This window comes from Saccoglossus kowalevskii, chromosome 13 (assembly GCF_978046115.1).
Source record: "Saccoglossus kowalevskii chromosome 13, keSacKowa6.1, whole genome shotgun sequence".
Taxonomy (NCBI): Eukaryota; Metazoa; Hemichordata; class Enteropneusta; family Harrimaniidae; genus Saccoglossus; species Saccoglossus kowalevskii.
In genome coordinates, this window is record NC_140653.1 from 14,692,591 (window position 1) to 14,718,009 (window position 25,419).

Consider the following 25,419-nt stretch of genomic DNA (forward strand, 5'->3'; position numbering starts at 1 on the left):
TTTTTCTGCCGACATATTTTCCATCTATGTGATTATTTAAATCTTGTTTAGAAATAAATGTCTTAGAAATGTTTTCCTTTACAACTCGCAACATTACTTGCGTTAGCAAAAACGTGCAAATAAGCAGTTCATACATGGGAATCAAAAAAAAAAATTGTGTAGTTTAAAACCATTTAATAAAATTTTGATTTCTGAACTATAATCATGAACTATTCATGTTTAAAAAAAAATAAAAGCAAAACCTACTATTGTTTATGCATGCACCCTAAGCTAGCACTATCAAACTAATGCCTGACTTTTATATAGTTTTTTTTTTTTTAAAGTTCCAGTTATCTTTTATGCATTTCAACAAATACATGTACAGTATCAAAGTTTTTTTTTTTAATATTTAATTATCAATTTCGCAAACTATTAAATGTTTCTAAAACACTGGGTATTGATTAAATTTGTTGCTGAATGACCAGTGAAAAAGTACAGAAACCATCAAAGCGATTTAAAGTATTAGGAAGGTGCCATTCAAGTCAATTATTTTTTAGGGTAAAAATCACATTGGTTTGCTTGAGTTGTATGCATCTTTCAGAAGAACCTTGGAGTCAGGTGGTGGGGATGTGGGGGTGATGTAGACTGGTCCAGTCATGACATTTTCATTGTTTTATATGATAATTCCTTTCAAGACAAATTTGTAGAATCTGTGTTGATACACAATTTTGCATTGGACCAAGATTTAAAAGAAAAAAAAAGAGAATAAAATTACCATGGCCAGGCCAGTTTTGGGGTGGAGAATGTGGATGGGTGCTAGAGCATTTACATCCTTTTATTCACTAAGGACATTGATATAATTAAAGTAGTGTATTTTATTAGACAAATGACTATAATACACTGACATAAAGTATTGCAAAATTATAGTATGTCTCACTTAAATTCTGGTTGTCAGGGGAAAAAAATAAATGAAGTCTGGTTTATATTCAGGCGTCAGATTTTGTAGATTTTTCTCTTCACGGTGTAAGAAGGAAAGATGTTACAGTGATTGCCATGCATCATTACCATTGCCTTATCACATACGAGAAAAAAAGATTGAATGTAGTTGCAACACAAAGGAAAATGCTTGTGTCTCTACGACTCATTTCTCCTTTGTTTGTGTTTAGATGGCATGGCACAGCACATTTGCAACTGATATTCATATGCAAATGACGTCAAGTGTAACATGCCTTCATCACATGACCTGCTTCACCTCAGCAATCAATGGTTATTACCCATGAGCCTCTGCAGCATCTTTATGCAGATGTGTCAATGGTCACATGACCATCGCTGGCTCCGCCCACATGACATCAACGCCTGTTTACAACAGGTTTATATATTACTGAGGTCATGTGACATGTTTCAACACTGCTTTGTTTATTTGTATTACACATACCAGTTACATTTGTAGATTTCAAATTACTGTACATTTCATCCTTTCAAATTGTTGCCGAATTTAATATTCTAAAAAACAGCTAAATATTTCAGCAAAAATTTATTGAATCACATTGGAAATTTAATTATTTTCATGTCTTCAGAATTTCTTACATGGAACTATAAGCAATTCTTCAAGTATCCAGAATTCGTCATGGTTACCCGTTGTACTGAAATCATGTATCAGAAGTACGATATTACACAGATGGATCGGAATCACATGAAATAAACATGAAACATGCCATTTTTACTTCCTTCCTTATAAATAATATTAAGCAAATAATTTCGGCTGCTGTCTCAGTATCGAAAGATGATATTCTTGCATCATTCTCAGATACTAGTTAACATTGTTGTTTTATATAATTGGTTTGAAAAAAGTTTTGCACACATTTACAACAGAAGTTATCAATCCATGGAAGGCAAACTTTTTCATGAAAAAATTGTCAATTTTATTACAATTACTGAATGTATTAACTAAAATCAAAAAAAGAAAAAGACAGCTGGCAGCAATAAATATATGAAGAAAAACTTACAAAAGTTTCTTTGATAAATGGAAAGATATACAAAAAATGATAATTAGGATTATTTTAACAAATATTACAGTGTCTTTAGGAATCAACAATGCAAAAAAAAAACAGGGTTCAGGTTTCACAGCCTTATACGTTCGGGACAATAGTAAAATGCACCAAATGCATGCAAAAATAGCTTTCTAAAAACATTTTTTTGTCTGATTTGATTGTTGCTTTTCTATCACTTTGAGCAAAAATAATTTCAAACAAATTTGTAAAGAATTTATGCAATGAGAATTAACTCCTACTGTTGACACAACATTTATAAACATTTATAAATGTCACAATTTAAACAGAAATGAAAGATGTCTATTGGCCAATTGAAACATGTTCAAATGACTTCATTGTTAACTGCACTCGTTGATTGGCTTCAACTGGCATTGAAATTTATAAATATTTATAAAAAATCAATGAAATAGGTTTTTTGTGTCAACAGTATAGCAATTTGGGGTATGAAACAGTGACTTCTCGTGTTTTGTTATTATTAAAAAATAGCAGACCCCAACTCAGTAAGGTTATTCTAAGAAGAGAGATGTACACAGCCTTCAAGTCATACAGCTGTTCCCTAATTAAGCTACTCCAACGTTCGTTTTTGATACATTAGACATGCACAATACCGTAAATATGAACTTGAAGTAACGCAACATTCTTGTCACATTCTTGGGCGAGAATAAAACAGTTTGAACACACTCAAGTTAGCAGAAATGAAGTTGTTAAAAAAAAAATTGTTTACATATCACCTGGAAACAGTGAAGAATGAAAATATGCATGACCCCTAAAAGGTCACACATCCTGGTACTTTTTTCCTTGGTGCAGCAATGTCTAATTTAAAATTTTTAACTTCAAAATCTTAATATTTCATTTCAAATAGCTTTAATTATTTCAGGTCATTTTTCTTGACTGTTGGAAAGAACAAAGATTGGATGTTTGGGTGAAATACGACAACAATCCACTGTACAGTTGATGACCCCCATTGTTGATTTATCGCTTAGAGACCCGTTAACAACGTACTAACAAAATTATTTACAACAATTATACATATTGGTAACCAAACAAAAACAAACTTAAATTCAGGAAAAACAGCAGAAACATTGCAATTAACTAATAATCATTGATACAATAAATTTAATAAGAAATACAAGTTAATTTGAATATGTATTGTCAAGTTTGGGCCAGTGTACATGGTTGGTTGGGTCATCTACAAGGATAAAACGTTAGATACATTAATATATAAACCAAAATAATGGAGTTTGTTTTCTTTTTATGCTGAAAATATTTGAATCGGTATCAGTCAGTGAAAATGTTTTAATTTAGTGAACTAATTGATCAATTTTTTTCTGCCAATGTAAATTTACTCATATTTTTTTTTATAATTTTAGACCAAAAGGATATAATTTCCTGTTGTCTAAAGATCTTGATATGAATGAATTTACACAAGTTTATTTTGCAAAATGTGACGAAGGTTGACCTTGACCCCTTTTTTTTTGTGATTGTGAGCCAGCCAATTTTGTGTGAAGCGTTTGTGGAAACAGAAAGTGAGAACCAGTCAGTGGCCACAAAAAGAGACAGGGGTTGAAATGTAAAAATCGACACATTGATCAGGTAACAGGAAAAGCGTTTTTTTTGTTTTTTTTAATTCAATGTTCAGCCAGGACAAATAGCACAGCACATAAGCCAAGGTGAATTCTATCGTTTATCTAAAATAATACAGAGAAGAGGGTCTACTTTTTACTGCTCAAGTGACAAATTGAAAAACACTTCTCATCATGCAACATCTACTGGTTATATCTACACCTGTTTTCCTGATGTTTAATTTAGATTTTTGTGGACGATGAAGTATTTTCAAATGGTTTATCTTTAGCTACTGGTTACAAAAGTTAATTCCCATTAGGAACTTGCGAAGGGTTAGTGGGATGTTGAAGTTTGAATTTGTCACACGTGAAAAGACTACATTTATTCAAGTGTTTAAGGCCACACTCAAAACAGAGATGCAATGTAACGTAACTATTGGAATATTTTTTTTTTCCCATAACTGTCATTCTGGTTCATCGTAAGTAATCACTGTCAATATATATATATCTATAAAAATATGAAGTATACTTTTTTTTTTAATTAAACTTAAAAAAATGTATAATTTTATAATTTATGTTTTGTTCATTTAGTCGCATACAAATAATGAACATGAATCAATATTTTACAAAATATTGACAACTTAACAAGGCAAATGAATTTTTTTCCAACAATTACTTCAGACACCGTCCCTCAATTGATGATTTTCAATGATTTTTTTTTCATAAACAGAAATGTATTTTTAAGTTGTGCAAAATTCATGCAATTAACAATTGTTCTTTGAATTACAGTGAAGAGTGATTACATAATAATCCTTGTGATATTGCAACAAATTTACGAGTTGTGAAGCAACTAGTCAAAATACCAAGATCACTGAGTAAATTACATACGCTCAATTTAAAACTAGCAATGCAAAGTTGTTGATCATGACAACTCATAACTTTTAGTTACGATTTTGAAAAGTGTTAAATTTGTATCAAACTTCACACATTGATACAAGGTTTGTATATTCCTGTGTGGTTAATAGAACATATCGTTGACATAAAGTTATTATGTAACATTCTAAATGTAATGCAGTATAGGGGAACTGCTTAATCCCTTGGATTGCACCAAAGAATCATGGGACACTATTGTTTATGTTGTTTACAATGTTAATCTATCTTTTGTTATCCATTGTTAATCCAGAAAGTAAATTTGTTGTGAGATTAGGCTTAGCTGGAAGGTGCCCCTTTAAATTTTAAACACCCCCCCCCCCCACCAATGATTGAATACACGTTCTCAGTGGAGCGCCTGCTAGAACATGCCAAGTACGAAGAATATCGATCAGTGAATCAAACATTTGTTAAAAACACTTAACCATGCTGGATTAAGGTTTTTAAAATCTGTAAAAATATTTTCCATATTGGACAGGTTTTTCAAATGTCAGGCCATATTTTATTGTCAGATCAAAGGGCTCCATGTGTGATAATAAAAACATTTTTCGTTTTTGGTGAAATTTCATACAATGAGTGAAATCAAGGACATTAAAACGTCACATGCATTCAACAATCTAGAAAGTATTTTGGGGGATATTTCCATACTTAAAAATGTGCTATACTGTGGAATACTTTATTTTCGCTTGGAATTAATTTTCGCTGAAGGACTGATTCAGTGAAAATAAAATCCAGTGAATATACCTTTTTTCCTATCTTTTACATTCAACTTGCCAAAAATCAGTGAAAATAAATTCCATATAACACACCTAAAAAATCTTTTCAGCGAAGATAAATTCCAGTAAAAATAAAGTATTTTACAGTACTTATTTGATGATGGTGAATTTTGATGAAGTAAGGCTGTTACTCTGAACGATCATCATTTCGACATTGAGCTATAAAAAAAATTCAAGTTCAAAATCAAATCATTTGATTTTTGCAGAAGGTCAGCTCCTTTCACACAAAAAGAGAGTTTTCAGTGAATGAAAAATCACGTACTATTGACATTGATTGTCACCACACTACATCACATTTCCCCAGCAACGTAAAAATGAAACATCAAAAATCAAATTTTAAAGCCTAAATTTGAAACGTAATTTGTTTAGTGAATTTTTCATTTAGTCTTTTTTTTCACTTGCAATATCATTAAATAATTTTACAAAACATGATCTGACATTTGCAGCTGTTTTTTATCAGTAAACAGTGAAATATGGGTTCATCTAGTTATTTGGATTAATAAAACCTATATTTCACTGTTTTCTGATGAAAACAGCTACATGTATATGAAACAGATATGTGACATACAGTTTCAAAACTTTTTTTGGTTCAATTCGTCCGCACACAGCATAAATGATGGCATATAGTGATTTTTTTCGTAACCAGATTCTTTAACACAAACGTACTTGGGTCTTTTCTCTGTCCATGATTGATGTTAACATTGTAGATACCAGTCATCAACTTGTTTCTTTCATAGAATTAGCATAACAATCATTTTTATCTGGGTATCGTAGAGTAATGTGATAAGGCTGTACAATTTACATGCATTACGTCAAAGTTTTTAAAGGCAGGAAATTGCTGCTGTATTAGTTTCATCAACATTGTATAAGATAAAGATATGCCAGCGTGGGTGATATGCGATCTCGTTTGAAGTCGCGCAAATTGCGAGATGTTCACCAAATCAAATGAACATTTCTAGAATTACAATTATGCAAATGCATTTGTGAAATAAATAGTTACGTGTTTGTCTCATGATGTTTTTCTTGCATTTTTGCATACTTGTGGAGCAGAATATATTCATTATTGTTGTTGATTTTTCAATTGAATAACCTTGCACATTTTTGTTTTCGTAACGCGCGATGCCATTAGTCAGAATAATTCATGTAAAGCGTGCATAAAATAAGTTTTTCATCGCATCGCATGTCATTGTAAATGAACATCTAATTCACATATCCTTATCTAATAAACCGTTGCATTAATTATTATCACATGGCAGATGAGATCAAAGAGGATCAGTGACGAAAACACTCTGCTGAAATTATAATAAAAGTAATGTTGACCTCAAAAATATTAGAGCTAAAGAGCTGAACCACTGTACACAGTTTTAAAGTATCATTGAGTCATGTTCGATATACGTTCCATGTGACATATACAACATGTGTAAAAAATAAAACTGGCGATTTAACGAGCGGTGGTGGTCGCACAGCACATGTAGGCATTATTACACGTGTTGTGTATGTAGCTAGGGGTTCTATATCGAACGCGACTCAGCTCGATGACGACGATGATGCACCAATCAGGAGAGGACTTGAAATTTTGTGGAAGTGAAAATTTTGGTATCAGCGAGAATTAAACAGATAACAATATCTTTAAAAAAAAAAGTGATATTAAATTATTTTTGAGAAAAAAAAATCTCTAGCAAATTGCAATAGATCTTTGAATAAGACAAAATTTGACTGAAATACTAGCAACAATCGAAATAAATTGACGTTCCCGACCCAAATATATACCATATTTACAGCAGGGCCAGCTACGAAAGAGTAAGGAAAAGATGAAACATGTAAAATACCATAATCTTTTTTTTTTCACAACTAGTTGATGTCATAAAAATATACTTTGTCCTTGTGATTTTGAACTAAACACTCTTTTCTACACAATTGTCACAGACAACAAGGACCATAAAACTATGTACAATAAATACAAATATGTCATGCGACAACAAATTGCCACACATGTAAAAAGGGTAGAAAGTGTTACATTTGGCCACTAGAGGGCACTATACAAAACCGTTCAACAATGGCATGTACTTTGATGCTGCTCATAAATCACTGACATAATTGAAAACTGCGAGACGTAAGTGAAAAATGGGAAATTTAGTTCTACTAACTTGATTTTACATCACAATAATGCGTACCCCATAAATATCTTCAATTAAAAAATAAACCCTGCCCGTCTCAACCCTCAAAATAGTTTTAAAAAAAGTTTATTATATGAAGAAAATAGTCAACACAGTTGCCTTTTCTTTCCTGAAGATGTCACAGTGACGAGACTAGACTTGTAGTTGGTGGCTTTAAGTAGGCGCTGAACTTGGAGGCGTTAATATGTACAGCACGGCAAAGGAAGAAGATTGCATCTATAATAAACTTGTACTTGCACCATCAGGAGGTTGCTGAACAGGACAAGGACCTTCCGTCCACTGCAAATAAATTCAAGTTTGTTAGATGAGCCTAAATTTAACAAGTTTAAACAAAATCCATCCATAAATGCTTGATTTTGATGATTTTTTAGCACAAAAATGGCCACCATTCGGCCATCTTGAATCAGATCGTTAAAACAAATTAATGTGCATATGTATAATATCATGTATGATGTATGTGTGAAGTTGGATTGTGATTAGTCCAGACATTTCTAAGATACAGGTCCGGACACACGCATGCACGAACACACTGACGCATGGACGCACAAAGGTCAAAACATAAGTCTCCATTTTCAGACTGCGTCCAAACTGGGACTGAAAAGATATTGGGCATACAAGTTTTCCCTCATTTAGACACAAAATGAAATTTACAAAATGTTAGTGGGGAAAACATACAATTGTGGTACATTGACGAAATAGTTTCGGAAAACACCCTAAAAATTCTGTTCACTGCGAGATCCTGTGTTATACATTAAAGCAAATCTTACAGAACAAACTAAGGCCATAGACTCGTATCTTTTTTAAAACATTGCATGGGATTTGGCAATATTTTGGGAGTATTTCCACGGTAATAATGTGCTATACACATTTGATAAGGGTCAACTTTGATGACGTAGAAGGATCTCTGCTCCATATTTCCCTTCTGAAAGATAAAATTTTTTACATGAAATTCTTAAAAAACAAAAGTTCAAAATCAAAATAATTAGACATTTACAGCAGACTTTTGGTCTGTGCATTATGCGATGTCTTGCAGTGAACGGATAATCACCTATTGTAGCAGCCAGTAAGTTTTTAAGCATTTGGTACAATTAAGACCAGAATACTTACTGGTACTTGCAGCTACACGCATTTCTGGAAGTGCGCTAAACCCCTATTTCTGATTCAAAAACTCCTAATAATATCGCGAGACATTTATCTTGAAGGGCTTCAGTTCCAGCTATGATTATTTTTATACATCTGACACCGAAAACAATAAAATTTGAATGTCTTATTTATTTTTAAAATGTGCATCAGATTTAATTCACTTTCAACCTTTTTCTATTGTTTACCATGGCGCATTGTTTCGCTATTGTCAACGCCCACGCCTCAAAACAAAGGTACTTTTAGTGGTGATCGACACCTTAGCGATCGACTGCAGTACACACTCAGAAAGTCGACAATGTTAAAGAGACACCTAAAGTGTGGCACCGTTCATGTCTCACACCTCTTGTCACCAACAAAAAAAAGAGTCCACTAGGTAGTCTGTGTCAAGAAAACAATTCTTTATCCCCAACAATCGAAAGGTGTTAGTACATTCATGGTTCAACCCAGTACTGACCTTCATCACTGTTGCGACGCCACGAGCAGAGAAACGGAAGGCTGAATCCCCCGCGTCTAGCAATTTAGATTCAAAGTGGCTAAACTTATCTATAGATAAGGCAAACACCCGACAACAACGGCAAGGAAGTTTGTCAGTTTTTAATATTCAGGATATAAATTTTCTGTTTTACGCATTGGAGCTACACAATGTTACAGAAAGTCCTAATTTGTAAACAATCTATTTGCACACAACTCGCAGACAGTTATGTTCCACGTTTGTTTTTGTGTGGTTTCCATTTTTCTCAAATAAAAGTTTCTATTTTACTCAATTTTTATTCTCGTTTGATATTTTTAAACAAAATATGCATTCATTAAATAATTAATAAATATGCATGTTTTTTGTTTTTATCGAACGAGGACAAGGAAGACAAAATAGCGGCAGTTTTGTGTTGAGTCGATCACAATCTTCTGTTTGTATCAAAAGCACGTCTCACAAGTGAGGTATTTTTTTTACGAACGATAATTTGATAGCAACTAAACAAATTTTGATCGTTGGAGTGTGAAAGTGCTGGACCACTTAATATCAAGGGCTTGAAGTCCGGACGAACTTTAAACCGCAATATTTTTCTTTACTTTATCTAGGTATGTTGTGCAGACTTTGTAGTTGTACGAAATTTAATTAATTTCATTATTTTTATGTTTTGAGCATATTCACTGCATATTTCATGAATTTGTCAAGGAAACAATCTGTTTTATTGTTATTTTACATGTTCACATAAGTTTAATTTAGCAGATTGTACTTGTCAGCAAAAATAGCGCAATAAAATCACAGTGAACAAGTCATTGAAAATGACACAGTCCCCGTTAAGTTCTCTTTGTGCTCGTCATATTAAAGCGGAGGAGTTGTCGCGAGCGTGTCCTTGAAACTTGAGTTCCAAGTGGTGTATACAACAGAATTGTTTATTTACATCAACACGCGTGTTTCGTGTCATAGTAATATGGCCAAAATAAAAACAGCCGTTATTCAGCCATCTTTGATCTGATTATGAAACACACTGATATGTATGATGTATGTGCCAAATACGAATGAAAATGGTACATGAATTGTGGAAATATAGTAGTAAGGCCAAAAAGTCAGATGGCTGTCAATCGGCCATCCTTGACCAGATTTTGAAACAAAATGTCATGGACATGCATCCTAACCTGTATAAAGTACATGTATGTGCCAAATTTGAATGAAAACTGACAGAGCACATCCAAGATACCGCATAAAAAAACAAAAACAAGATGCCTGCCAGTCGACCATCTTTGATCCAATTGCAAAATAAAACGTCATGGACATGTATCCTCCTTACATGTATAATCTATGTACCAAGCTTGAATGACAACTGACAAAGCATGTCCAAAATACAACATTTTCAAAAAACAAGATGGCTGCCAGTCGGCCATTTTGAATCGAATCGCTAAATCACTGCATGTGCATATGTCCCACATAAGGTACTAGGCACATGCAAAGAATGAACGGAATCGGTCCACAGAATTCTGAAATATGACGTTGGATAGACTGACGCACGGACAGACGGACACACGGACGGTCGGACGGATGGACGGACGGACAGACTCAGGAACTCACGGACGGTCGGGGACATGTATCCTAACATGTATGATCTATGTACTAAATTTGAATGAAAACTGACAAAGCATGTCCAAAATACGACATTTTCAAAAAACAAGATGGCTGCCAGTCGACCATCTTTGATCCAATTGTGAAATAAATCATCATGGACATGTATCCTAACATGTATAATCTATGTACCAAGTTTGAATGAAAACTGACAAAGCATGTCCAAAATACAACATTTTCAAAAAACAAGATGGCTGCCAGTCGGCCATTTTGAATCGAATCGCTAAACCACTGCATGTGCATATGTCCCACATAAAGTACTAGGCACATGCAAAGAATGAACGGAATCGGTCCAAGGGATTCTGAGATAGGACTCCGGACGGACGGACGCACGGACGGACGGACGGAGACCAAATTATATGTCCCCGTTTTCGGACTTCGTCTGAACGGGGACTAATAATTGAAGCAGTATACAAGCACGCAGTACTTTGGACACATTATGTCCTCGATTAAATTAACAGACTATCGATTATGATGACGATGATTATAACCATGATTTAATAATAAAAATTAATCTGAAACTTCATTACAGTTGTCTTTATTACATAAATGTGATGTATATGTGAATTGTCATGCCCTAGACCCTGCATGGTTAGCATAACAATAGATATGGTAATTAAAACTTAAATTTGCATACTCTTTATCATGCTAATTCTATTATGTAAATTATCTGAACTGTTAAAAATAATCCTGGGGAGAACACTGATCATGCAACTAACATTGATTGAGCTCAAGCACAGATAAGGCTTATCATATAGCTTATCCTTCACCACCAGTTCCCTCTTTTCATCACAAATTCACAAAACAGTTCCGTTTATAGTCTGAACTTTCATTCAGAAGATTGGAACAAAAAAACAAAAATTTACCTCAATTTTATCTGTTGGCTCCAAAATTAGGGTTCATTTCCAGAAATATTGAATAATATAAAAAAAAATGCAAATTTGGCAGAGAAAGTGTGGTATTGAAAAGGCTAAACTAAACCTTTGAATATGCGCATGATAATAAAAAGAGACAACTCATGAACTGTTTTTAGCAGTAATGACTTTAAAACAGATTTCTCAAAATTCATGTAGAGGGCGCTGTTTAATACTCACCTGTATAAGGTTATGTTCTGGCTGTTGTGATGACTGGAAATGGTCCTTGAGTAGTTGTTGTGAGAATGTGGCATGCATCTGGTATCCTTCCCCCTCTCTGATTGAATCACCGCTAATCTGATATAAATCTGATTGGAAGAGATAAATTCTGCATTAGTTTAAATGTTTTAGGTTCTAGTTGCTAGGTTTCTCGCATGTTGCTACCAAATATTGCCATTAAGTAGTTTATACAGATATTTTAATAACCAGTTTTACTGGCAAGAATAATATTTTATTCTTGCATATTAATGATGCCATCTTTGTATCCTTAGTACATGCCTATACACTCCCTTCGGAAAGGCAACTGAGAACATGTGTTACACTTAACCCCCCCACAATCTGATTGCAGAATTGATGCTGGCACACACTGAGTGACATATTAACCAGTTATATCTACGACGTTACAAAAATATAATATGTAAGTGAAATCAGGTTTAATCCCAGGGAACGTGACTTGTTCGTCTTTTGTCTCCCAATAAAATAAAGTTAAATAAATATTTTTGTTGCATATAATCAGATTACAGTAGGAAATTTCATTTTGCAGTTTTCAAAAGGAGCTTCACAAATTACAGCTAATGGGTAACCATCAAAAAGATGCAGAGAAGCAGAAAAATGTGCTTGTTTTATACTATATAGCATTTTTGGTAGGTTTTGAGCGAAGCATGAATGGGCGTTCTCAAACTCCAGGTACTAATAAGACAAGAACATATCCCATTTTAGTGCCAAATATAAATGCAATGAAATATTATGTGGTTATGGCAGAAAATGCAATAATTGCCACTCAACATGTTTGAATTACCACCTTGCTGACATTGCAAGTTATCTCTTTTTTACCTGCTTACCTTTAAGTAGTGCTGATGTCCAGAGTTACACATGGACATCTGGTATTTTGCTTACCTTTAAGTAGTGCTGATGTCCAGAGTTACACATGGACATCTGGTATTTTGCTTACCTTTATTAGTGCTGATGTCCAGAGTTACACATGGACATCTGGTATTTTGCTTACCTTTAAGTAGTGCTGATGCCCAGAGTTGCACATGGACATCTGGTATTTTGCTTACCTTTAAGTAGTGCTGATGCCCAGAGTTACACATGGACATCTGGTATTTTGCTTACCTTTAAGTAGTGCTGATGTCCAGAGTTGCACATGGACATCTGGTATTTTGCTTACCTTTAAGTAGTGCTGATGCCCAGAGTTGCACATGGACATCAGGTATTTTGCTTACCCTTTAAGTAGTGCTGATGCCCAGAGTTACACATGGACATCTGGTATTTTGCTTACCTTTAAGTAGTGCTGATGCCCAGAGCTGCACATGGACATCTGGTATTTTGCTAACCTTTAAGTAGTGCTGATGTCCAGAGTTACACATGGACATCTGGTATTTTGCTTACCCTTTAAGTAGTGCTGATGTCCAGAGTTGCACATGGACATCTGGTATTTTGCTTACCTTTAAGTAGTGCTGATGCCCAGAGTTACACATGGACATCTGGTATTTTGCTTACATTTAAGTAGTGCTGATGCCCAGAGTTGCACATGGACATCTGGTATTTTGCTTACCTTTAAGTAGTGCTGATGTCCAGAGTTGCACATGGACATCTGGTATTTTGCTTACCTTTAAGTAGTGCTGATGTCCAGAGTTGCACATGGACATCAGGTATTTTGCTTACCTTTAAGTAGTGCTGATGCCCAGAGTTACACATGGACATCTGGTATTTTGCTTACCCTTTAAGTAGTGCTGATGCCCAGAGTTGCACATGGACATCTGGTATTTTGCTTACCCTTTAAGTAGTGCTGATGCCCAGAGTTGCACATGGACATCTGGTATTTTGCTTACCTTTAAGTAGTGCTGATGTCCAGAGTTACACATGGACATCAGGTATTTTGCTTACCTTTAAGTAGTGCTGATGCCCAGAGTTGCACATGGACATCAGGTATTTTGCTAACCTTTAAGTAGTGCTGATGCCCAGAGTTACACATGGACATCTGGTATTTTGCTTACCTTTAAGTAGTGCTGATGTCCAGAGTTACACATGGACATCTGGTATTTTGCTTACCTTTAAGTAGTGCTGATGTCCAGAGTTGCACATGGACATCAGGTATTTTGCTAACCTTTAAGTAGTGCTGATGCCCAGAGTTACACATGGACATCTGGTATTTTGCTTACCTTTAAGTAGTGCTGATGTCCAGAGTTACACATGGACATCTGGTATTTTGCTTACCTTTAAGTAGTGCTGATGTCCAGAGTTGCACATGGACATCTGGTATTTTGCTTACCTTTAAGTAGTGCTGATGCCCAGAGTTACACATGGACATCTGGTATTTTGCTAACCTTTAAGTAGTGCTGATGCCCAGAGTTACACATGGACATCTGGTATTTTGCTTACCTTTAAGTAGTGCTGATGCCCAGAGCTGCACATGGACATCTGGTATTTTGCTTACCTTTAAGTAGTGCTGATGCCCAGAGTTACACATGGACATCTGGTATTTTGCTTACCTTTAAGTAGTGCTGATGCCCAGAGCTGCACATGGACATCTGGTATTTTGCTTACCTTTATTAGTGCTGATGTCCAGAGTTACACATGGACATCTGGTATTTTGCTTACCTTTAAGTAGTGCTGATGCCCAGAGTTGCACATGGACATCTGGTATTTTGCTGGCAAGCTGCATGGCAGGCATAACCATATTTAAACTCTCCTGTCAGTGACAAAAACAGAGGAAATTTCATGCATCACTACCTGGTCTTAAAACGTCTGCTTACAACAGAAGATCTGGTAAATATTATAGTATGTGACTAGTAAATTACCAAATGTATCTGTGTATCTTATCCCTTCCTCCCTTTCATTCTCAGTTATACGACACAAAAACTATCCAATAAATTATTTTCACACGTATTGGTAGAGGTCAACCATCAAGCATTGACTATACAATTTTATTCAAATTTCGCTGGTGAGTGAAATCTGCTAAATTAAATTCACAGGAACATTTAAAATTACAATGTTTCATTGGAATTGATCAAAGACAAAAATATTGTAATTCAATACCGCCAAATAAATGCTTTCACTGTATTCAACAGTAGCAAAAATTAAGATTTAAAATATTACAGTGACAATTGCTCAGACAAAAAGTCAAAAACACAACTATGAAATAAAAGAAACCATTTTTCAAGAGTCACCCTTCCTGGAAACATGTATGCATGCAGTCAGAAGTTAAACAATTTGAGTTAAACAGACAGACGCATGGACAGACAGAGACAATAAATAGGGGCCACTTACCCTTGAATTTCCCAATGATAAAAATATATGTCCCAATAAAACTAAAGAACACGCTGTCAATCGATTAAGGTCTTCCGTGTTTGACAATTTTAATGCTTCTCTAAGGTACCTCCTGCAAGTAAAACAAAATAAAAAATATTGTTGAATGAACTACATATATCAGGGCTAATCTCAGTTTTGCTCAGTGTACGGTTTTCACTGACAGGGGCTGCAGCTACAAATGTTAACACTGTACATTAGTTAACCAGCAATCATTTTTCCCGCCAAAATTGTCAACTTTGCACTGACCATTGACTATTTATTGTTTTAATACACAATACAGAAAAAAATTAGTATATTTTGTGAAAAATAAGCAGAAGTTTAGAGAGTTAAACTGTCCTACAAAATCAAACAATAATTTATGACTTACTTTGCTTCATTATATCTAGTTTGAAAGAATGACTGTAGTCCTTTGACGTAAAATGCGGCTGCCTTTAGACTGTGCGAACTTGTGGCAAGATTCTCTGGATTAATTCGTTCCAGCAACGTTATCGTCTGAAATTAAATGAAATATCAACGTTAATGTACAAAATAGAATCTGTAATATTGCATTGATAATGCGTAATTACAGTTTGATGTTTGCGGGAACGAAAATTTGGAAAGATGTTCTGTGACGTATTCAAGACACTATTGAAATATTCAATGCTACAAAATTTAACTCACAAAATCAACTGATGAAATGAAAACATTCAACAGTTTACATAGTCATTATGTCTGTTCATATTTATAATGGAATGCCCAGCCACCTAATTTTCACCCACTAGTTTTTAATGTAAAATAGATTTTTTGTTCAACTGCAAGATTTCGTGTATTGATTTGAAAGATGCAGGCCAAAAATTTCTTCTAGCTCAAAGTCAAAAGGCCGATCTTTAAAAGGGGAATATTCTGTTTAGATACCCTTAACTTCATCGAAATTAACCATGTACAGAACATTATTGAGGGTGGAAATATCCCCCAAAGTATGTTCGCATTTGTCGAATCCAACACGCTACAGCGCTATGACCGTTGTTTGTCCTGTTTTTACGTTCAATTTCATGCATAAAGCAGGATTTCACAGTGAACGGGAAATGGTCTATTTTAGAGAATCGCTACAAGCCAACAATGTCAATAGACGATGATATTAAATACCCTCTCTTACCTCATGTTGTTTGCCACACCTGAGATACACAATAGCAAGATTTAATGATATAAAAATCCATAATTCTGTCTGTGAGGTTAACTGAAATCAATATAATATACAGAGTATGAATAATGGAAGATTAGATATTACTGTATTTGTTCTATTAGTAGTGCATGTGTTTACATAAAATACTCTACAATTAGAATGATACTGTAAAATAATTTATTTTCGCTGGATTTAATTTTCGCTGAAAAGGCTTTTTGGGTGTTTTGTATGGAATTTATTTTCACTGATCTTTGATAAGTTGAATGTAAAATATAGGAAAAAAAGTTATATTCGCTAGATTTTATTTTCACTGAATCATCCTTTCAGCGAAAATTAATTCAAAGCGAAAATAAAGTATTTTGCAGGGCAGTATTACAATAAATGTAATGTTCAGTTTGTAAGCAGTTCTAATAAAAGCAATATTGCTTATGCAATTGAATTAACAGAGCAAAACTTTCGTTTGAATTGTTAGAAAAACTTTCGTTTTGCAGGTTTCAAATATAACAAGATATGCAGTACCGTAACTAATTTAGAGAAAATGGCCACATTTTGTAGTTTCTTAGGACCACCAGGGGAGTCAGGGGAGTGAAACCATTTAAGATAAAATTTTACAATTATGTGAACTAAACTTACACTGTATTTTTTGCAATAGAATTCTCCATCAAAAAAATGATAAAACTCAATTATGAAATTACAGAAAACAGCATTTTAATCAATATTGTAGATTCATATGCGAGTTTTGGAACATTCAAATTGTTAAATTGTAAACACAATAAAAATAGTCTTCCCACACTTCATTCTTATATGAATACCATCATTTTTCTCACCAAAACTGTGATGCAACAATTTGCAAATGTTTATTGTTAATTTTGGACCAAAAAAGGAATTTTTGAAAAGATTTAAAAATTAAGTGTTTAATTTTGTCTATTAATGACAAAGTCGACTTTGACGCTCATTTGGTTAACCCCATAACCTGAGCAGATAAGAAACACGGTAGGTGGGAATAAGGAGACAGTGTCCTACCCGAAGTGCCGTAGTAAACTGTGCTTCTGCACTTTCCATACAATTCATTGACATTGAGTAGAGTCCTAGTAATGTATGTAGCTGCGCTCCGTGCAATGTAAATAGTCTTGGTTGTTGCTGACAAACTAGGCATGCCTGGGAAATCTAAAAAAGATAAACAGAAAAAAACAGTTCGTAAATTCTACTGTAAGGGTGTCTAAGACAAATGACAGTTTCCCGGCAGGGTCTATCAGAATTTTCGTTAACATTTCATGGCTATCCAGTAAACTAAGTGATTTTTCAGAATCACTTAGATTAGCTATTATCTGCATTCTAGCTTCAAGCTGACATCATTTATTGAATAAATATCATTTATTGAATAAATGATAATACCCAGATATATAATGTATTTGTTATAGCTAGACCCAGCTAGCTAGGTTTTGTTTTTAATTGGCGACTTTTTTATGGATTTTTAGAGTTTCACCTGGCACATTAAAACACAGATTCATGCTTAGATTTTGCCATTTTTTCAATTTCTATGCCCTTGCGATGAAATATTTATAACTCTACAATTAAACATTGTGTGTGTGTTCCTGTCACGATGTACACGTCGTAGTACAGTCCACACACAGAAGCAGATTACAGATAATGGATGGCAGGTTTCAGACCGATTTTAATCAACATTTTTGCCCAAATTTGATACTTTCACAAATATTTATTTCAAAGTGGGTAATTTATTCAAATTGGTTGGTAATAACTCCTTATTATTGCTAAACAGAAGATCACTCTGTGATACATTTACAGACTTTAGATCATAAAATATGACCTGTATTTGATGGAGAATGAGCACAAAATTCTTGTGATAAACAGGATCTTATGCTGTAATGCACAGCCATTTACAAAAGCAGACCGGCAATTCGAACTGGTTCTGTTTTCGTTGATATTAGTTACTGAAGAGTCACTCTTCATTTTCATAACAGAAAAATTCCAAATACTGTTCAGGGAAAACAGTAGAATTATCTTTGAACATATAACAACAGCTATGGAGCAGTGACTGATTCTCCGAGTGATCAGGCACATACTACCACAGCAGACACAATGCATGAGAAAACAACCCATACCTCTTGTATTGCCAATGATTTATTTCCCAAGACCAGCCGACACATAATAATATGCTCAAGTAACATAAGTTGAAATGCTGACAGTATTGGATGGGAATCTAATATTTTTAATTTGCCAATTTGGAGCAAGGCTTTGTCTGTGTACTTCTGGGCTTTGTCCATATACCCCGCCTGCATTGAATGCATTACTGTCACCTAGTAACGTAACGAAAACAATATATATAGTCAGAATGTTATGGATATAAAAATTTGAACAGAACTGTCAAAATTTGCTTGCCGAACACAGAAGGTGCTGTTTAAAAGATGTGACATTTGAATGAACAAAGAGGACAAAGTTGAGGGCGCTGTTGAAAAGGCAAAATTTGAATAACCAGGGGTGCATTTGCTTGTGATTAACCAATCACGTTTGCTTGTTAGATTAGGTTCAGTCAGAATAATCAAACTCTGGGCAATGTTTATTGTGTTATATTATTGCCCTTTACGGTGAATGCACATAGCCTCGTTTCAGTAAGGCCAGACTTTTACTATCCCTTGTTTCGCGAACCCGCCGAACAGGTGCCGAAAATGAAATAAAAATAAAATTTTATTTCAGCGTAATTTCTCGTGCCCGTCGACTTGTAAGCGCAAAAAAATGCTAAAAAAATATAATTTTTATCTTCATTTTTTTACCGCCCACCGCATAACAAATCCAAGTTGCATTTTCGTGGGAGTATCATGATCAAACTACCGAAGTCTCGCGCAGATGAGACAAGGTTATACATGGAATAAAATTTTATTTCATTTCTTCTCTCAGATCAATGATCTCACTTACAATTCTTTGAGAATCACACAAATCTAATCTAATCGCCCTCTTCAGAAAAATTGCCTTATAAAAACTCGAGAAACAAGGAATAAAAAAAGTCTGGCCTAATGACATCAAACTAATCATGATCATGTAAATCCACAGAGAGGTAATTTTGAAGTTAAGCTGAACACAGAGGGCGCTGTTGAAAAGACATGACATATGAATGACCAAGGAGGACACTATAAAAAGTTAGGTCAAACACAAAGGACACAAAGATTTGAATGATCAGAGTAAAAACAATTGAAGTCCAACACTGAGGGCGCTGAAAAGGGCTAAGGATCAGAAGAGAGGTAAGCTAATTGATCAGAAGTAAGTAGGTAGGTAGGTAGGATTTTTGTGAATCCAAGAACTGGTCCAAGTTGACCAGTGTGATTTGTGTCACACATCTTGGAAATTCAAACAAAACAAAATAAAATAAAATTGTAAATTAGGAAAACAGCACATAATGTAATAGCGAAAATTTTCTCAATCACATCAAAAACCAGTTCAAACATGCTGGTATGCTGAAGGTTTGGATAAATAAATGTACAAGAAAACACTTACCAAATATACCAGTACGCACATGTGTTCTTTTGGCAACCAATGAAACAGATCAGCTGGGTTACTGGAGGGTGGCTCTATGAATTGAAATCAAGATATTCTGATTAGCATGATAATATTACAAAATATATGATAATTGGCTTTTGTATAATAATAATAAACTTTCCTCAGTGCAAATGTGATTTTAATATACCATCAGATCCATAATTGTAAAGCAACGTTTTCAGGTATTTTTCTATGAAATCCTATTTTGGATGAAATAGACACAATTTCCCAATGGCAAAATGTTTGAACAAAATGGGGGACACTGAGGTGAGGCTTACCAGCATAACCTCGTACAAGAAGGTCCAATAAATACTGTGGAATTTTTTGCTGGAATTCATTTTCGCTGAAAAGGCTTTTTGGGCCTTTTGTATGGAATTTATTTTCACTGAATTTTGACAAGTTTAATGTGAAATATAGGGGAAAAAAGTATGTTCGCTGGTTTTTATTTTCACGGAATCATCCCTTCAGCGAAAGTAGCGAAAATAAAGTATTCTACAGTAAATAATAAATATGTTAATGAATGCCTTATCAGAATTCACTTCATACAATGAAATGAACAATATCAATTGAACATGGAAAATGAAATGAATGAGCAGCATGTACAGACCAGGACGATTCTCAAAATTCTTCGAAGACTCACCGTCGTCTGAATGCAAGACTGTAATGGCCTGTATCGATTGCTGCAATTGTTTTAAACATGGTTTGACACTTTTCACCTGTAAACAAAGAATAAATACAGTTTATGAATCTGACCATAGAGGGCAGCACACAGAAGAAATTAAAGAAGCACTGTTCAAATCAATTATTTAACACAAAAGAGAAAGGTGTCCTTTCTGTTGTGTTTTATTTTACTAGTTTAAAATTCAATGACGTACCTGCCCAGCTACGAGAAAATGGCAGACTTGTAGAACTAGGAAAAATACTTTGAGTGATTCCTGGTGTGTCGGATTGTTCCGACAAGACTCAATTAATCCTCCACACGTTGACAACACTTGATGAACTTCTGTTAATTTCTTTTCTAATAATAAAAGCTGCAAACAAATTTGAAGAATAATGTGATTATTTAACAATTACATATGTAGGAGTTATTTTACTGGGACACTTGAAACAGCTGTTTGGGCTATTTAACCAGATACAGAGTACTTAGAGCGTATCACTGGGTTTAAATATCATGAATTTACCAGGGAAATGAAGAGTCATTACTTAAAGACAAGATTTTTTTAAACAAATAATGAAATGCTATTCCCACAATGTAAGAAAGTGTGATATTTGAAACAACCGTTTAGGGGCTCCATGAAACAGATTTGAATAGGATGAATGGGAACAGAATGACACTGGGATGGTATACAGTGCGACATTTGCCTGTAATCCAGATTTGTGTATTTATACTATTCGTGTAACTTATTCATCGCATTCATGTTAATCATTCATTGCCACTCATCATGCTTGGGAGCGAATAGACTGAGCATGGTAAATCTACATTTTCTTGTATCAGTTCTGCTACTTATTCAAATCCAAGGCGAAATGTTACAAATGCAATTATTGCGTGGTGTTGCTCAAATACTGTAGTTCTGAGATATCCACAGCACCCCAACTATGTGAAACATTTGTATATATATACCAACGGCAGAAAAGCACTTACCATGCCCTTGCTGAGTAGAAAGAGACATCGTGTGTATTCCGAGTTTGCCATGCAAGCGTAGTCAGCGCCTAGACCAAGTAACTCGCATGACGATATATAATCCTTTTCAAATGTATGGATTTGCTGGAAGAAAGAAATTGACATAAGTTAAACAACTGAAGACTTGCCCACAAATAAATAAACAAAAACATGTAGGTAAGGCAGGTCAGATTTTTTTTTTAACTTTATGCTAGATGATTAACACCAACTCAAGTGACTTAGTTTTCCCAGTTTAGCCATAATTAGGTTTCATTCAAGTCTCATTGAAATCTTGTGTATAATCCGGTCCTATATTTTCATGTTAAGCCTCAAAAATGTATGTAAATCAATGTATGTAACGCTACCAACCCAATGCCATGCTTCCTACACCTCACACCCCAACGCCATGCCTCCTACACCTCACACCCCAACGCCATGCCTCCTACACCTCACACCCCAATGCCATGCCTCCTACACCTCACACCCCAATGCCATGCCTCCTACACCTCACACCCCAACGCCATGCCTCCTACACCTCACACCCAATGCCATGCCTCCTACACCTCACACCCCAACGCCATGCCTCCTACAAATCACACCCCAACGCCATGCCTCCTACACCTCACACCCCAATGCCATGCCTCCTACACCTCACACCCCAACGCCATGCCTCCTACACCTCACACCCCAATGCCATGCCTCCTACACCTCACACCCCAACGCCATGCCTCCTACACCACACACCCCAACGCCATGCCTCCTACACCTCACACCCCAATGCCATGCCTCCTACACCTCACACCCCAACGCCATGCCTCCTACAAATCACACCCCAACGCCATGCCTCCTATACCTCACACCCCAACCCCATGCCTCCTACACCTCACACCCCAACGCCATGCCTCCTACACCTCACACCCCAGCGCCATGCCTCCTACACCTCACACCCCAACGCCATGCCTCCTACACCTCACACCCCAACGCCATGCCTCCTACACCTCACACCCCAATGCCATGCCTCCTACACCTCACACCCCAATGCCATGCCTCCTACACCTCACACCCCAACCCCATGCCTCCTACACCTCACACCCCAACGCCATGCCTCCTACACCTCACACCCCAACGCCATGCCTCCTACACCTCACGCCACAATGCCATGCCTCCTACACCTCACACCCCAACGCCATGCCTCCTACACCTCACACCCCAACGGCATGCCTCCTACACCTCACACCCCAACGCCATGCCATTCCCAAAATATCCTTGCCAATAATAACCAACTTACTGCCAGCTGGAATATAAGCCTACAATGCCAGTATGCCGACTGTTGTGATATTCCAATAGCTTTGCGTAACACAGGTTTCGCTAACTGTGGTTGGTTCTGTAACGTAAACAATAATTCTTCAACTACAAGGTATACAGAGATAACAAAAATATTCATCTGAAATGCCCCAATAATTGGAATATGGACGCAGAAAAATATGTACTTGCGTCCTAAAAACACACATAGAATTACTTAACGCATTCATGCACAAAAAATGGACATGTGTACATATCCGATATTTTATGACAGCAAAATATGGTGAGAAACTAAACACATTTTTGTTCGTGGTTATGTCCTAGTGATAGAACGCACTGTTTGCACCACTTGTTTTATAGGAAGTGGTGTTAGCTTGGCTTGTAAAACTTGTTATGTAAATATTGTAAATCTTGTAATTTTTTACTGTCACAGCAGTTTAATATTTAATAATCCAACCCCAGGACATCACAAAGGTCACCATGACCAAAGAGTTTCTAATGACATTAAAAATGCTACATGTAGTTTTATTCCCTTCAAAATTTTAGAAAATGTGCTTCCCCTCAATAATAATCATTTTACAGTATTTAGTAGTCCTTTTTTCTTAATATAATTTTTTTTTATCAATTTTCACAAAATGATAATTTGAGTTCGTTCATAAAAGACTAAATTTCAAGAAATTAATTGCGACAAATCATAAAGGTCCAAATTCAATGCTACAACAGGGATCGAAATACTCTGGTGCACACTGCACTATGCACATAGATTATTAGCTAGTGCAAGTAAACTCAAAATTTTATGTGCACACTGTGCATGTAGAAATTAACATGCGTTACTCAATATTAGAAAAAGTCATAGCTAATGTGCAAGAATCACATGGTGAAAAAAAATTCTCCCTCCCTTGTGATTCGTTTTGATCACCACCTTAAAGTGGCTCTAAAGATTTGACAAGGCACTCACCATGTGTTGATATATCTCTGCTAAAATGCTGGCAGCTTCAAATTTGACATCATCAAATGAATTTAGCTGAATTTTCATTAAGGGACATTATTAGTATTACTTATAAAAACAATTCTGTAACAAACAAGGTCAAGGTGTAAAGTTCATACAGATACTTACCATGCCTCTGGTCACTCATTTAGTTTTTCATAGACAAAACATTGCTATTTGATAAAAGTAAATAAATAAACGCTGTTCGGATCGATAAATATGATATATAGTAGATAATATTTGGTATTGTCTTTGACTTAATTATGCATTTTATTATTGTTTACACAGTGAAATGTTACTATAAACTGATATTACTCAAACAGTTCGATGCAGTAGCGTCTGGCGCTGCGAAGTTACTGATTATCCACGACACTGACAAGTGTGGTGTCATTTACTTGAAATTGACGCAACAATGAACGCCAAATTCAAACACATGTCAAATTTGAATAAAATTAAAATTAGCCAAGCCACCGACTATCCGGGCGGACGTGGAACCGACGACACTGGACGGATTTAAAACAGGTGATAAACTTTGAAAAATAAAATCGGGTATAATCACGAAATTATGCGCCGTTAGCCGACGGTAATTATATGCAAATTTCGTTTTTAGTTGCCGTGATTCTACGCGATATTGCTACAACTACGCTATGAACATTGCATTCCCGATATGACCCGCTTGTCCAATAAAAAGGATACACTCTGCGAAAGATGCCACTGTAGAAAAAAGAAAAGATTGCATCGTAAGATTGGATAGTTATTAAAGACTACTTGGAAGTCAGAACGATGTTCATGAGATGAAGAATTCCCGGTTTACTCACCGCTTTTTCGAGATGCGACCTTGCCAGATCTGTGTTTTTAGTATGTGTGAACAATAACGTGCCCAGTTGGACGTGCGTTCTCATTTCGATCTGAGGCGGCGGCTTGAACTGAAATATCGACTCAAGACAGTGGATACACAACTTGATTTTTGGCGGACTCGCAGTCCTGAAAGCCTCAGCCAGTCCCAGTAAAGAGAGATACCACGAATCATTCTGTTGAATCTGAGGTACAACAGCCGCCATATTGCTTTCTTGCCCCATTGAACTCTCGGTGATTCTCGCGTGAGAGTGCCCGTTTTGTTAATACTGCCACCAAGAGGCAATGTTTACAATCGGAATTATTCGTTTGTTTTTATACAGACGCATTCTGTTTTCCTAGTACACCAGAAAGATTAGAGGCTTTATGGGGTTCCTTTTCCCAGAATCTAGCATCAATTTCCAATTTCCAAATTTGTAATTGGCCATCAATTTTATTTTTGTATCCTGCGATATTTCCCATGAACCTTCGAAATATGATCTCACAGAAGAATACTGTCGTTGCCCGTGATTATTCTATACGTTGTTTTTTTGCATTGCAGTTGTATTTGCATTATTATATGAAACCACATAATTGTTTCATTTCTCCCTATTATTAAAGGGGCGGTGGTCGTCGCGCAGCGCGTGTTCGAATTTCATGTAAATAAACAATGTATTTTACATGCGTTGTATACGTCGCTATGAGTCCCATATCGAACAGGACGCGGCACGACGAC

General features: G+C 35.5%; 1 protein-coding gene across 1 annotated transcript; it reads right to left on the reverse strand.

Annotated features, from left to right (window-relative positions):
• Positions 1 to 1,877: 1,877 nt before the first annotated feature.
• LOC100366864 (MAU2 chromatid cohesion factor homolog) lies at positions 1,878 to 24,940 on the reverse strand. Its single transcript, XM_085506952.1, has 16 exons — positions 24,668 to 24,940; positions 24,546 to 24,563; positions 23,820 to 23,885; positions 22,848 to 22,943; positions 21,542 to 21,664; positions 20,775 to 20,930; positions 20,540 to 20,615; positions 19,858 to 19,931; positions 18,471 to 18,665; positions 17,371 to 17,514; positions 16,321 to 16,401; positions 15,553 to 15,677; positions 15,144 to 15,255; positions 14,475 to 14,565; positions 11,832 to 11,959; positions 1,878 to 7,754 (listed from the first exon to the last, which is right to left on the reverse strand). The coding sequence occupies exons 1-16, from the start codon at positions 24,926 to 24,928 to the stop codon at positions 7,692 to 7,694; spliced, it is 1,809 nt and encodes a 602-aa protein (XP_085363078.1). The 5' UTR covers positions 24,929 to 24,940; the 3' UTR covers positions 1,878 to 7,691.
• Between the last annotated feature and the right edge of the window lie 479 nt (positions 24,941 to 25,419).